Source organism: Periophthalmus magnuspinnatus, chromosome 20 (genome assembly GCF_009829125.3).
Source record: "Periophthalmus magnuspinnatus isolate fPerMag1 chromosome 20, fPerMag1.2.pri, whole genome shotgun sequence".
NCBI lineage: Eukaryota > Metazoa > Chordata > Actinopteri > Gobiiformes > Gobiidae > Periophthalmus > Periophthalmus magnuspinnatus.
This window is the reverse complement of record NC_047145.1, coordinates 1,472,622-1,488,169: the sequence shown is the minus strand read 5'-3', so window position 1 is coordinate 1,488,169 and position 15,548 is coordinate 1,472,622. Positions and strand designations below refer to the sequence as shown.

Below are 15,548 nucleotides of genomic sequence, written 5' to 3'. Positions count from 1 at the left end.
AAGTTTATACCATATACAGTCTATGGGTGAAAGGCATGGAGATAAAGAGCAAGAAATTACATCATTTCCTATATAGTTTATCCATAAAATAATAGATTTATGATTATTTTTTGAATAACTATGTGGCATCAAAAAAACAATCATGTCATCATTAATTGTTGTTATAAACTATATACTTAAAGCTTTAATATAATAATAATAATAATAATAATAATAATAATAATAATAATAATAATAATAATAATAATAATAATAATAACTTGCAATCAATTATCTTTTATCATCATCAAGTGGAATAAATATTTAAATAAATAATAATAAATATTAAGCTAAACTACTCTTAATGACCACCAGATGTCACTGTCAGATTTTGTGGGCATCTGGAGACGTAAAAGAAGACGCATCGCAAAGTCCCCGGATGTGTGGTACATATTGAGCACACGCGCGCTCTTCCGTCCCTTTCCTGAAGCTAACCCACGTTGGTGGCGCCTGTTCCTGGCTCACCGCTGTTCGCTTGATTTATCTCCGAATAAGTCGGTCAGGAAGTATCGCAATGGTATGTTTCGTGAAAGTAAAGCATCTATAGCTATTGTTGTCGTAATTATTCTGTACAATGACCTCGAAGATCTTTAATAAACTGAAAAAATGCAACCCTAAACCGGCTAGCTAATGTAGCCTAGCCATAGCCTAAATTACTAGACATATCCCGCATGCATGCTTTGCTTAGAGTTTCCTTTAAACTGCAGCGATATTCCTTTATTGAGTACCTTATGTCACATTTCAAAAGTGTAGAATGTTGATTCGTTAGTAAATCGAAAGCGCAAATCTTAGTGATAAGGCATACGATAGCATTATGAGCATTACATGTGTCAAATGTATAACTATTAAATGCCATTTTCCTGATTACCAATATATCGTGCACAAACTGTATTTTGTTTATTTCAGGCTTTCAAAGACTCCGGCAAAGCACCTGTGGAGGCTGAGGTCGCCATCCACCGCATCCGCATCACTTTGACCAGCCGTAATGTCAAGTCTCTGGAGAAGGGTATGTACTGTTTTAATCTGGTAAAACTGAAATTCACGTGAGCTATGAGGACACAATTTTTAGACAAAATTATTATGTTGACCTGTATACGCTATTCTGAGCCACTACAGTTGTTTCATGATAATTGGACTAGTTATTATGGTGGTTAATTTTGTTTTTCCGTTTTTCTTCTCAGTCTGTGCTGACCTGATCCGTGGAGCTAAGGAGAAGAACCTGAAGGTGAAGGGACCAGTCCGTATGCCAACTAAGGTATGTTGATTAATGCTATGTTCTTAATGTGTGTGTGTTTTTTTTTCAGCCAAGATTAAATGAAAGTTAAATGTAGCTATTCTGTTCTTTGAATAGGCCTGTCATAATGTCAAATTTTGAAGTGTGATTAATCGTTTCAGAAAATATAATGATATTGAAGCTTCTTTATACCACTGGCTCAATCATTTTAAAGCAGCATAATCCCTTTTTTTTAACTTAAATTTAAAATGGGTTCCTTTTTAGTAATGAGATTTGAGGTGTAGGGGGTATAATCCCCACGAGTTTAAAAATGGTACACATGAATATTAAGCCCAGAAATGTTGTTCCTGCTATAATTTATTGAACCAGTCAATCTAGTAATTATTGAGACAGGCCTGACTTTGAATATGTATTACACTATGGTTTCCACCTTTTTTAATAAACCATATTTGGTGGCAGCAAAGTTCCAAAGTTAAGCAAATGCAACTGTATGGATCACTCTCTTGATCTGTACTGATTCCTTGCATGACATGAAATTGTGAATTTGGTGCATTTAGTTGGTAAGTTACTAATTCTCTAGTTAAAAATTAATGACAATCATGTTTCTTCTTTAGACCCTGCGCATCACCACCAGAAAGACCCCCTGCGGTGAAGGGTCCAAAACCTGGGACCGTTTCCAGATGAGGATCCACAAGCGCCTCATTGATCTGCACAGTCCATCTGAGATCGTTAAGCAGATCACCTCCATCAGCATCGAGCCTGGTGTAGAGGTCGAAGTCACCATTGCAGATGCATAAACAATGCAATGTTTTCAATAAAAACAGAAAATTGAATAAGTTTGGAGTTTTATTAAACATGCATGCTTTAGTCAATGTAGAAATGGGATGCACATAAATCCCAGCTTTTTGTAGGAATAAAATATTTGCTCATTTCAATAAGACAAATGCAGCACAATGGAGTTGGACTTGATACACCCACACTTCAGTATGATCGGGAAAACTGATAAGTGGACTCTAAATGCTTCAGGCCATGAGCAATTTGTAGGAACAAGCAGATCAGCATAGGTCATTAGCACTTGAAAATGTACTGTTCCACAAACTATTTTAATCACCTGATTGTGGTACAAATGAAAATATAAGCAGGCTTCCAAATGGTGTAAAAGAAAATTCAATTAAATGCATTTTATTGTTTTAACTAATATTACAAGTGTAAAATACACGGTGTGCCCAGGTTGCTGTGGTTAGTTGAGGGTTGCAACCTGAACAGCTTTGGTCTGTATCATTTAATATAACCTAGAAGATAGTTGTTCTTGACTTGTTATTGATTTTTAAAACGTTATTATCAAGAAACGTTCAAAGTACAGAACGCAACCCAGTGACCCCAGCGTGCTCATCATGCACTATGCTCTATGCTCTATGAACACCTGTATTCAATTTAAACTAATCACATCCTCCTCCTCTTCAGTCCATGTTCAGTTCAGGAGCTCTCCACAAGGCTGTTTGTCCATCCAGTTTGGCCTGGAATAGATTTTATTTATTTATTTTTAAATTCATGTACCTGTTTTCTGGATTCTTAACTCAAAATGAGTTCTACCAATGATTTGATCAATGATGAAAGTGTCAGCCACCAGCCTATGGACATGGACATGACTTTAGCTCAAACCACAACAACAGAAAAGGTATGTTTGCTTTTGGAGTTAAGTAATCAGTTTTGTTAGTTATTTGTTGCTTTCATCTTGACCCATACAGGAAAACTAATGTTATGTGTTTTTCAAGGTTCAAGAGCCAAGTGACTCTGAGCCACAAACGATGAGTGTTTACCTCAGAGTAAGGCCTTTCTCTAAAGAGGAGGTCAACAGTTGTGAAGACCAGGTAGAGACATGCAAATATTCCTTCATCACATTCAAGTATTAATTTCATTCATATTTTTGTCTCATTTAGGAGTGTGTTGTGATTGAAAATGACCAGACCGTGACCCTGAACGCACCAAAGGGCTCTGCCACCATGAAGAGCAGTGAGAAGGGGGTTGGCCTGTCTATCCACAAATTTTCATTCACTCAAGTTGGTTTCATTAAAAAAGCTTTCATTTAAGATTTTATATTTGACTATATAAAGTTATTCTTGTATTATGTTCTGTTGACTTCTAGATATTTGGTCCAGACACCACTCAGATCAAGCTGTTTGAGGAAACCGTCCAAAGTCAAATGTCTGATTTCTTGAATGGGAACAATGCTCTAATATTCAGTTACGGCGTCACAAATGCAGGAAAGACCTACACTATTCAAGGTATGTGTTAAACTTTTATAATGTTTTAAATTAACTAACCATATTTCTCCCATAGTGGCAATTCTACAATAAAAAATAGTGAGAGAAAAGTAATAAAAATTAAGAACTAATTATTTAAAAAGCATGTTTATTTTTCCAATACATAATTAATTAATAATTAATTTATGTTTTTGTATATACCAGTAATTCATTTAAAATTATGTTGCCATTGCTGTAGGATCTCCAAAGGATCCTGGTATCCTTCCTCGTGTTTTGGACGCCACCTTCCATCACATCAGGGGACACCAGTACGACAGCATGGATATCAAACCGCATCTCCGTAACGACGCACAGTTTCTCACTTCAGAACAGGTCAAGCAGGAGAAAAGCATTAAGGCTGCCGTTTTTGCTTCATGTAAAGAGGTGAAATATTTCAGCAAATTACAATTTGTTTTATTCATGACTTAAGTCTTGTGTTTATAGTTTACACTTCTGCTGCTTAGCAATTAAGTTGTAGATTCAATTCCCTAGCCAGACTAATTGGAGTTTTTTTTTCTTTGATATCCTTCCATCTTTGAAATACGATAATAGGAAAAAGTTTGAAACATAATATTGTAGTTGGTATCAAGTATTTAACCTATTTTGAGTGTAATTTTTCACAAAACAAAATCTGCAATGTTTAATATTTGGGCTTATACAAGTTCTGGAAAAGATCAAGACCATATTAAAACTTAATTCCTACCTACCACTACTACTAAAACTTTAGTTCTGTTTATGTAGTAATTTTCAGTGTTGATACTTTGGATTTTTAAAATTGTGCTAATGTTTTTGTTTCAGGAGAGCGATACTTTATCAGTGTCCCTTAGAAGCCGCTCCTCCTCCTTCAGTGACACTGGTAGGTTGTTTACATGAGCGTGTTAAATACTCATTGTTGTAATATTGATGAGTTTCAGATTGGCATTGCAGAAGTCTAGTCTGTAGTGTTTAATGGGTCAGTATTTAGCTTGTAATGTAATCATTTTTGCCCAATTGTAATGTAATAACAGGCAAGTCATTTTGAGACCTAATTTGGCGTCTTGCCGATGATGGATATGAAAAGTCTGAATAATGGCTCCTTACCTTTTTTATTAGAGGGTGGTTGCATATTGTCTCATTGCAGATTGTGAAAACAATGATCATTTATTTGTAACATTATAATTTGCTTTTTGCAGTGGTCGCAGACAGCACAGTGAAGGTGGATGGTGGTCAGTTTGCCTTGTGGGTGGCCTTCTTTGAAATCTACAATGAGTGTGTGTATGACTTACTCCAGCCTGCCCTCTGCTCCAAGTCCAAGAAAAGAGCTGTTTTGAGAGTGTGTGACGACGGAGCCGGAAACGCCTATGTAAAAGGTAAGAGTACATTTTCTTACATTAGTATGATAGTGGTGTGTGCGCGAATGATTGGTGGTGGTCGGAGGGGTCGATGGTGCAGATTGGCAGCCTTGCTTCAGTCAGTCTGCCCTAGGGCAACTGTGGGTACAATAGTAGCTTACCATCACCAAGTGAATGAATAATGACTATAGTGTAGCTCTTTGAGAAGCATTACAAGTGTAAGCAATTATATTAAAATGCAGTGATTAAGTGACATTTTTTTACACGATGAATTATTAATTTATATTTGTAGATTTGAGGTGGATCAACATCATGAATTTGAGTGAAGCGAACAAGATACTACAGTATGGAAACAAGAACCGAAGTGCAGCTGCTACTAAAATGAACCAGTGCTCCAGTAGAAGGTAACGTCACAATATTGACACCAGAATGCAAATAAATATGCAAATTATTGGCAATGATAAGTTTTGGTCATTTTGTTGGTACAGCAATCTATATGTAACTTTTTTATAACTTGTATTTTTTCCAGCCACAGTATTTTTACAATGAAGCTGCTGAAGATTGACAATGATGCAGTAAAGGGCATTTCAGAGTAAGTATCTAATCACATTTCATAGAACTTACTTACTACACGGAAATGATCATTTTTAATATTATGGGAGATATTATTTTACTATCTTGTTGCAGAATTGTTTTTTTTGTTTTTTTGTTTTTCTGTTTACTTAAAAATTCTTATCCATGATGAATGGTACTCAATGTGTTTATCTGTAACTGGAATACCATGGTGAGATCCCCTAATTAAAAATGTGACCATTTACCATTTTCCCAACCTTGTTAAACACCGCTTTTCCACTCAAAGCGCTTTACATCAAGGAACCACTCACACATTCACACACACATTCATACACCAGTGTACGCAGACCCTGGGGGCAAGGGGGGTTAAGTGTCTTGCCCAAGGACACAATGACAGCATTCATCTATGAGGGCTGGAATTACACCGCCAACCTGTGGGTCAGTGGATCTGACCGCTCACCAATGATGTGTGTAACTGCCAACCTTCAGATCAGTGGACATACACTCAACCAACTGAGCTACTGTCGCCCCAGGTTGTGTACTATGGTCACTGAGTGACCATAGTAAGCTAATGGCTTTATGGTCACTCAGTGAACAGTTACGATGTTGACTTTTAGAGAACAAAGTGTTGTGCTGAGGTTATTATGGTTATATACTCCATTGTTTCAGGTTTTCTCTGTGTGACCTGGCCGGCTCTGAAAGATGCAATAAGACAAAGACCTTTGGAGAGAGACTCAAAGAAGCTGCGAACATCAACAACTCCCTGCTCATCCTGGGAAAATGTATCATGGCTCTGCGCAACAATCAGGCCGACAGGTGAAGAACACTGGGCAATGGGACAATGTGGGTAATTGATTTGTATTAATGCGTTTTGACTGTCATGGTTCTAGTTCACTGGATCTGGTTGAGTGAGCTGTAAATGCACATGGGAAAAGTAGAGTTTGACAACCACCTAAATAAAAACTACTAAGCAAACATGGGTGGGCTGAAAGTCTTTATACAAAAATGCTTAGACCATTTCTGATGCACAGTTAAAATTAGATGGAACATTTTAATGGTCATCTGTGTTTATATCTTGTTCAGTGTCCTTGGGTGTTTTGAAAGGCGCTTATAAATAAAATGCATTATTATCTCCCCAGATCGAAAAGCTGCATCCCGTTCAGAGAGAGTAAGCTCACAAAGCTGTTCCAGTCTTTCTTTTGTGGTAAAGGAAAAGCCTCAATGATCGTGAACATAAACCAGTGCGCCTCCACCTACGACGAGACCCTCCATGTCATGAAGTTTTCAGCTGTAGCCAAACAGGTGATGGGTTCAGTGTTCATTACATTTGAAGTATCCAGTTTGAGCGTGCACAAAGATCAAGTATGACTGTATGGGAAGTCATAATCTTACCCATTTTGTGTGATTTTTTATATATGAACTATTACATTATTCTACTAAAGGACAACGGAAATATTCCTTTAAGTTAAAAACATTGTTGACTTAGTGTTCATATGCCAGTCCCTTACACAGGCAAAGAGTCCTCCAAGAATCTGGAATAGTCTCATCATTAAAACATATCATACATGTACTATATCAGAACAAGCTTCAAGGCCTTTGGCGGCAAACAGACATAGAATAACATGTATAATAAGGTCAAATGGAATCATTTAAGTGACATAAAAGCATCCCATGTCATGTTGATCACAGTACTCAATACACTGCATCTTTATCTGTGCAGCTAAAAATCTTTATCTTGCTTTTCCTCCTGCTGCCTGAAGGTGGTGCAGGTGATCCTAGAAAAGCCAGTTCTCCTGTCTCCATGTTTGTTTGGTCGGGATGGGAAGCCCCTGGTTCGTCCTGGGACAGACAGCCTGGCCATGGAGGGTTATCTGTCTGAAGATGAGCTCCTGGATGAAGAGGATGAAGCCGATATGTCTGTCATGCCACAAGATGTAAAAAATTTAACATTAAAGCATAATTGCATTGGAGAGTCTGTAATGTGACAAACCCCTTAACAGGACAGATACAAAACACTTTCCTGGTTTTTAATTACAATGGTAGTGGTCCTATTTTTTTATTACTGGAAACTCAGATTCTAGAGACCTAATGTTCAACATTTTAAATTTATAATTTTTGTACTTTTTCCCCTTTTGAATAAGATGAATGCCCGATTCCAGCGTTTTGTTCCCACATCTTAATTTGCACTTTTTATAGGAGCTTCTTAGCCTGGTTGAGAATCTGAAGAGTAAGTTATTGGCTGAACGTCGGAAAAACTTGGTTCAGGAAATGGAAATTCGCAAAGAAATGGGAGATGCCATGATGCAGCAAATCATGGAGAGTGAAGAACTACGCAGGTATAATTAAACGCAGTACATATAATCAATAAATGCATAAAAAACTAATACATTTAAAATATGTTTTTTTATTTTAGCCGAGAGATGGAGGAGCTGAAGGAAAGCTACCAGGAGAAATTGGAGAACACTTTTGAGATGTACAAGGAGGCGATCAAAGAGCATGCTTATCAGAGTGCCATGAGGAATCTGGAAGACGACTATGTCTCACTGGACGAGTTTACAGCTGAACAAGAGAAAGTGGAGGTAGGTTTCTACTCATCGAACATCATCCTAGTCATCTTATTCATCCCTCTCATGGATGTAAAAAAATTTTTATTTTTTTTTTACTTATTGCGATAATTTAAGTTAACTTAACTTATTGTGTCAGAGTATATTATGGTATGGTCTGCTTTTATTTGGACAGGGACAGTGCACAACAATACATTGATCTTAAAAAACAGGAAAGACGTACGGTGCCAAATTATAGCAAAAATGCAAATTTCCACCTGTTGTCCCTGGACAGGCTGATGTTAAGAGTAACAGTTTGGTGTAGGTGGATGAAAGACCTCTAAACATATTAAAACTAATGTGTATTCCTTTTTATTTACCAGTCAAAATATAAAGAAAAGTCTAATGTAGAACCTGATATGGAAAATCAAGAATAAAATCTACCTTTTTGTCCATTTTACTTTCCAAAAACGGTACACTTCTGTAAAATTGAACTTTGTCGTTTTTCTCTATTATATATTTTCTATTGTGATATCAATATTTTTGCGATACATTGTGCAGCCCTAATTCCCACAGAGGTACATAATCCTTTGTACCAAAGTCTAGAAAAGCTGCTGTTTTTGTAAGCTGTTTGTTATTTATTTTTTATTTTTTTTAAATTAAAGGCCATTATGCAGTCCAATATTTACACTTCACATTTGCTGACACTGTAACCAAACCGTGAAATCCTGACTCGTGTACACAACCCAACATGGGTCACAACGCTCCACTAATGCCTGGTGATGTGTAGGTTTTCACCTTGTCTCTTTGCAGGAGCTGAAGCGTCAGATTGAGAGTGCTGAAGGCCGAGGACGTTCAATGCAGACGACAGATCAGTCGACTCAGACAGAAGCATCCAGAGAGACGGAGGCAGCAGGTACAGCACATGTCTGATGTCTCCACGGTTTAACACATGACACTGGTCTCAAACTCAAGTGTAATACTGTTTTACCAAATCAAATGGTCATGAGCTATCCTTTTTTTGCTTGGTGTAGGCTATTAAACCTGCCCAAACATTAGGATCTGTTTTTAATGGAGCGGTCACAGGTGAATGAGCTTTTTGGATTTCAAGAGGCATATTCTCACAGTGCATTAGTCTTATAGCTCTGTCTGAGATGGTCACTGTACAGTTTTGTGCATGAGACTGCCAATGTGTGTCTTCTACTGGTACCATCTAATGAAAACAAATCAATTGCACCAAATGGCAAAGCTGACAACAAGAAATATACTAATATATGGTCTGGGTAAATGTAATGTGTGATTTGGAGCACAACGGCAATGTCAGCTTTGATTTGGAAAGCCGCTCGTCAGCCTAATTTTCACAGTGGAGGATGTTTTTTTGTTTCACCTATGAGTGGTGAGTTGTGGAACTTGCTACACAGATTTCTAAGAGCTTTTCTAATTAAGTTCAAAATCACTCACTCACATTTCATTTATACTTATATTTTGGTTAGAGTTTGACATTTTTTAAGGAAAAACCTAATCAAGGACAGGGGCTGAAAATTTGTCATACATGGAATCGTACCTCCACATATGATTTTGTTTTAACAGAGGAGAGGTGCAAGAGGCTTTATAAAGAAAAGTCTGCTTTGGAAACAATGTGTGAAAGCAAACAGCAGGTATTTGAGTATAATCTTCATATATTTCTTTTTAAAAGTTCATTATCCTTACTAAATTATTGCTTTCCAGCTGATCATGTCACTGGAGAAAAGTCTGAAAGATCTCAGTGAGGGACACAAGTGGCTCACAAGCTGCTTATCAGAGACGTCACTGGAGGCTGAAATACTCAAGAGGAAAGCTGAGGATATGGTGAGCAAATGTCCAGTCTGTTTGATGGCTACAGCTCAAATATAAGTATAATTTATTACTGCTGTAAATGTATCTGGCCAGTGGCCACAAAATAGGCTTTTTACAAGTACATACAGACACAATGGAAGGATAAGAGAAAGACCAAGCCAACGTAGCTGTAACCTTGATGACAATGAGATTGAGGACATGTGGCGTGATTTCATTCTGGAAGAATTCGATGATATGGTTATTAACATTAAAAAAAATATATATATATATATATATAAATAATATGATCTGAAATACAACATTTCTGTATAGCTTTTGTCTGCAAAATGTAAAGTGGAGATGACAGGTAATGGTCCTGATTATTACTTTGAGTGAGTTATAACTTGTAAATATCTGGCATATTTTTCACAAGCTCTCACATGCCTGGTGTGAAAGTTTAAAAATACTGTACTTTTCAGGAGTAGTTAAGCAGGTTGAACTAGGGTCAACTAGGTAAAATCTTGAGCAGAATCTTAAAGTGCATATGACTGCTTAGATGCACAATTCAAGCTATATTTACATTTAATATATCTCACTTTAAATTGGGTCTATCACGACAACACAATTTGAAGTAAATGGACAAACGATAATGGTGAAACTAAACCATAAAGTGGAATTATCCCAAAAAGTATTCAATGTACAAAATTGTTAAGCACAAACAGCAAATAAATAACTAAATGCAATAAATAACAGAATGCAACATTTTAGTGTCTATAATGAGTCATACAAGTTCATAATTCAACCTTCTACAGCTCAAATCTCATCATGGTACAGAAAAATAACCCAAATATTCCCACTAGTACAAAGAAAGTCCCCATAAATACTTAGCCCCACTCTATCATGTACTGAACGATAAGTCAATATAGTATAATTGCCTTGACAGCCCTACTTTAAATGGACTTTTCTATATTCAGTGCCGTTTTTCTTGCTTCTTAGTCTAAATCTCTGGAGGACGTCCTGCTGCAGAACATTGAAAAGGACAAAGAAATTGAGATGCTAAAAGAACAACTGGAAAAGTCCTTAAAGAGCAGCCCAGTGCAGCTCAGGCCCAAACGTGGCCTCCTCGCCAACATCAAAGACGCTGTGACGTCACCACGAAACTCCAGCTCTGCCCGCACCTTGAGGAAGACCGTGAGAGCTGTCAAACACTAACATTTTATACCATGTTTTTAAATGTAAAATATTGTATAATTTAAAGTGTTTTTTATGTGTGATTATTTTAAAATAAATTAAATTGCTCTTCAGAGAGTGAGTTTGAAATGAGTAGATCCACAGCAGGTTGTTTTAGTGGCAAAAGCAATGTTGGTAGCTTATAAATGCACTGCACGAAAGGTTTGCACAAACTTGACTGAAAATGGGTCCACTAATATTTTGAAGTAAGTTGTATGTGATAAAACTTTAGATGGAGGTGAATGTAAAAATGTTATATTTTTGCAGTAGAAATATTCAAACTTTTCTGATGCGTAACATGATGCCTAAGCTGCAAACAGCTGCATTAACGTAAAATGTATTTCACTCACAGATGTCACTGCAGTACTGACATTTTTCTGACCTGCCCACGTCTGCCATAAATGACACTAAACCACTTTCTTTGTGATGGCACTTTGTGTTTAAGCAGGAATCTCATTCATTTCAGTGGAGAATTTGAGGGAAAAAAAATTGCAGTTAAAGTCTGATATAAAGTCGGTTAATTTGTGTAAAACATTTAGCATTTACATGTAACCAACAAGTCAACACTGCACCGACTCTCTGGAGGCTTTAAAACTGCTCTGGAGTCTGTATAGAACTTATTGTTGTCAAGATCAGCAGCCCCATGTCAAATAATACAACCTGAATGACAATGATGGCAACTTCCACAGTAAGGTGAATAGTTATTGACTTGTCTGTTTAAAAAAAAAAAAAAAGAAGAAAAAGTGCATTCTCCACCTCTCCATAACCGGTCTTGACTTTGGCCTGATGACATCCCCTGCTCGTCTCCATGGAGAGGAATAAGTTTAATGTCACACTGTGGAACATTCGTGACAACAATAGAAAAGCTGCATCATTAATCTTGGTTAATGGTCTTGCTCAAGAGTGAGAAATCGTACAGTATCTTGGGTAAAATACAGTCCCCAGTGAAACTTCAGTCCCACGTGCAGCGGCTGTGTAAACCTGGTCTGGACTCTGTGTAGGAGGGCCATTGTATCCGAAATACTGTAAAAACACACCACCCCTGCACTATGATCCAGATAGACCCCTATTTTAGACGAAACCGGACCTGAGACCGGCGATTGGACTTTGTTAAACTTAAACACATAACCAGTTTTCTCAATACATAAAGCCCAAGATTTATCATTAAGTCCAAAGACGCATTCATTGCTGTTTCCTTTTCTCTTTAAACTCTTATATGCGATCGCTATATCCACCATTGAACCGCTCCACTCTAACTCCCAATAGTGTCGACCAATCAGATCCTCTCTGCTCAAAGCCTGCCAGTAGTAGTTAAATCTGCCTGGATGTTTTGGATATTTTTGATCTTTCTCCATAAGTGTAGCTCTTCTGTCCCCATCAGAAAGCATGATTTGTGAATGCGCAGTGTAGGAGTCCATTGTAATTTGGCATGAATATTTCAAAAAGTCCTCTCTCGTTTTCGGATCTGGTTGACTTAGCACCTTGTGAATTTCTGGCGATATTTTGGCTAGTTCTTCAGTTAGAGAAAGCTTTACATTATCGGTTAGTTCTGCCACAGCTATAGCCACTCGATCAAAAAATTGTATAGGTTTTTCAAGTGCAATTATTGGCACCTGCATGTAGTCCATGGTTTGAATTTCATTGCATAAAACTGCACATTTGTGTAGGAAGAAGTTATGGTCCGGTGTTTGCACTAATGAGTTGAGTTCAGCTTGGGTTATCCTCAGTTCTTTAAGTTCAAATTCCAGTTTTTCCAAAAGCTGTTGAACTTTGTCCTCTTCTGCTTTTTGCCGTTTCCATATTTGTTGTTCCACGTCGTACATGGTTTTCTGAATGACATGAATTAACCCAGTAAAGCTCTCTGTTGTAATCTCAACTGCTTCCTCTGCATTACATTTTAGATCAAGCTGCTCTTTTCTGATGCTCTCCAAATGTGTTTCTTTATTTTGAATATTGTGCACAACTTGGAGATGTTTTGCTTCCACTTCTACCTGCTTCTCAGCCCTTTCCTCTGCAGCCATCACTATACAATGGCCAGTATGTTGTGGGTCCACACAACAGACTCCACAAATGAGCTCTCTATCGGTACGGCAATACATCTTCTTCACTTGACTATGTTTGGTACAAATATTGTCTTGGATATTTCCAGATGGCATCATCAGCTGGTGTTTCCTCAATGCGTCCGATTGGTAGTGAGGTTGTAAGTGAACCTCGCAATAGGAGGCTACACATTGCAGGCACGACTGGATAGCTTTTAGTTTCTTACCAATGCAAATATCACAAACGATATCTGTTTTCTCAGCAGTGCATTGGCCAGTAGGAGCAGACTGGCATCCACTCTTCTGTAGCTGCTCCACCAAAACAGCCAACATAGTATTTTTAACCAGGGTAGGCCTAGGCACAAAGCTCTGCCTACACTGCGGGCAACTGTAGAGTTCATACTTTTCCTCTCTCTTCCAGTGATTTTCAATACACCTCATGCAGTAGCTGTGTCCACAAGGAATGGTTACCGGGTTCTTTAGTAGATCCAAGCAGATGGGGCACGAAAATGCATCAAAGTCCAGCTGAAATTTGCTCTCCGCCATGTCTCTGCTCTGTGTTGTGGAGTTTCACTTTTCACTGTGTGGGTGGGTTGAAAAGTCATTGGGCAATATTTAGGGCAGAGCCGTGTCGGACCACCCATTTAACCTCGGCCAATCAGAAGCACTAAACACAGGAACGTCTGGAAGAAGATTTGGAGCCACTACAATATTTAAAAGGAGCAGTTAGAGATGAGTACAGTTTACATCATTAAGAATGTTTCTGGCATAAATATTATCAAAACAAAGAAATTATAAGTTATAATTTGGCAATATAATAAACACTGCCACACGATGCAATAGTCAAGAGTGTAAGGTAACGCTGAGGGGGTACTCAGGTGCTGGGAACGTTGGGAATCATTTGATAAGGAAAGGATTAGTTGAAGAGTTAGACCCATGTCAACAGCTCAAATTCCAGATGTGAAAAAATAATGCTGGAATGTAAATTTTCATATTTAATTATGATTATACATAAACGAATGCAAAACACTTTTTTGGATAGTAAAAGTAAGCCATTTTCACCTACCCCTTATCTCCCGCTCACTTCTCAGTACTTACCTGCAGTTATTTAAAAAATTCAGATGTGTGTAGTTCAACAATTAAAAAAAAAAGTCCACCCATTTAGCTTCAGCCAATCAGAAGCAGCAAACACAGGAACAGTTGGTGATAAGTAGAATAAAATGACGATTTGGAACCACTGCACTATTTAAAAGGTATCTATCTCAAATCATAAATATGGAAAACTAAAACTGGAAAAACATTTTTTACATTTAATTAGGCCTACAGTTAGTATTATAGTAAGTACTACCTAATTTGAAAATATATTGGTAATAAAATTGTTTTCACCTACCCCATATTTCTGTCCATTTCTCTGCACTTAGTCATGTAAGTGTAGTCAAAAATCATGTAAGGTTACAAAATGTCTTTTAGCCAAAAAATTTATAAAATAAAAGAAAATCTACCGTACCTGTGTCTTACTGGCAGCAGGTGAACAGTGGATTCACTCTGCCACTGCATCCAACAGTGTGTGTGGATGTAAAACAACTTTCTTCAGGTAAACTCAGACAAGACTGAAGTCATCATCTTTGGCCACAGAAACATAGAGAAAGTGTCAGCAGTCACCTCTAGTCTCTCTCTCTAAAAGTTTCAAATCAGGCTAGAAATCTAGGGCCAATAATGGACTCAGACTTGAACTTTAACAGCCACATCAAATCAGAAACATCTGCAGTTTTTTACCATCTAAAAACATTGCAAAAATCAAAGGTATACTGTCAAAGCCAGACTTAGAGAGACTTATCCATGCATTTGTCTCCAGTAGGTTAGACCAGGGGTCACCAACACAGTGCTCGCGGGCACCATGTCGCCCCCAAGGACTACATGAGTCGCCCGCAGGCCGGTTCTAAAAATAGGACGACTCACTGAGCTGAATCTAAAATGTAATTTTATTCTGTTATTTGTTTAATTACTCTTGCATTTATATAGCTTGAAAAATGACAATATCTTAAAAAAAATGTGTTCATTATACGTGAAGCTAAGTTTTAGGTAAGTTAAGGTGAACCTACTCAGTTCAAAGGTCAGTATTGTGCGCGTGACAAAAGCAGTGCTCCGCTCATGAGCGCTGTGAGGATGCACTGAATGCAGTTTCTTACCTAAAACATGGCAGGAAAAGAAAATGTTACTTTCACAATGAATTTGAAAACTATAAAAGAAACCTGCGTGTGTCTTATCTGCGGAGCGACTGGCGACGACAAAACGGCACAATGTGAAGGGACAGAACATTACGACTAACAAAGCTCCACGCCAGGGGTCACCAACCTTTTTTAACCTGAGAGCTTCTTTATGAGCACTGAGTCATACGAAGGGCTACCAGTTTGAGACGCTCTTCTGAAATAACACATTTT

General features: G+C 37.7%; 3 protein-coding genes and 1 non-coding gene across 4 annotated transcripts; 3 read left to right on the top strand and 1 right to left on the bottom strand.

The window, feature by feature from the left end:
* The first annotated feature begins 396 nt into the window (after nt 1–396).
* rps20 (ribosomal protein S20) lies at nt 397–2,109 on the top strand. Its single transcript, XM_033985690.2, has 4 exons — nt 397–556; nt 946–1,045; nt 1,221–1,294; nt 1,888–2,109. The coding sequence occupies exons 1-4, from the start codon at nt 554–556 to the stop codon at nt 2,068–2,070; spliced, it is 360 nt and encodes a 119-aa protein (XP_033841581.1). The 5' UTR covers nt 397–553; the 3' UTR covers nt 2,071–2,109.
* Nucleotides 1,084–1,152, top strand: LOC117388748 (small nucleolar RNA U54). Its single transcript, XR_004542850.1, has one exon. It is a non-coding gene; the product is annotated as a small nucleolar RNA U54 (small nucleolar RNA).
* A 667-nt stretch (nt 2,110–2,776) lies between the features above and the next one.
* zgc:56231 (uncharacterized protein LOC406257 homolog) lies at nt 2,777–11,103 on the top strand. Its single transcript, XM_055230028.1, is given in 18 exon segments — nt 2,777–2,951; nt 3,049–3,144; nt 3,214–3,333; nt 3,420–3,558; nt 3,776–4,019; nt 4,451–4,470; nt 4,749–4,925; nt 5,200–5,311; nt 5,437–5,499; nt 6,150–6,296; nt 6,620–6,782; nt 7,241–7,414; nt 7,677–7,816; nt 7,894–8,059; nt 8,837–8,939; nt 9,614–9,681; nt 9,752–9,871; nt 10,835–11,103. Coding segments are annotated over 18 exon segments (2,364 nt in total). The 5' UTR covers nt 2,777–2,855; the 3' UTR covers nt 11,051–11,103.
* Nucleotides 11,104–11,840: 737 nt separating this feature from the next.
* Nucleotides 11,841–13,676, bottom strand: LOC129457226 (tripartite motif-containing protein 16-like). Its single transcript, XM_055230019.1, has one exon. The coding sequence runs from the start codon at nt 13,651–13,653 to the stop codon at nt 11,953–11,955; it is 1,701 nt and encodes a 566-aa protein (XP_055085994.1). The 5' UTR covers nt 13,654–13,676; the 3' UTR covers nt 11,841–11,952.
* Nucleotides 13,677–15,548: the final 1,872 nt, after the last annotated feature.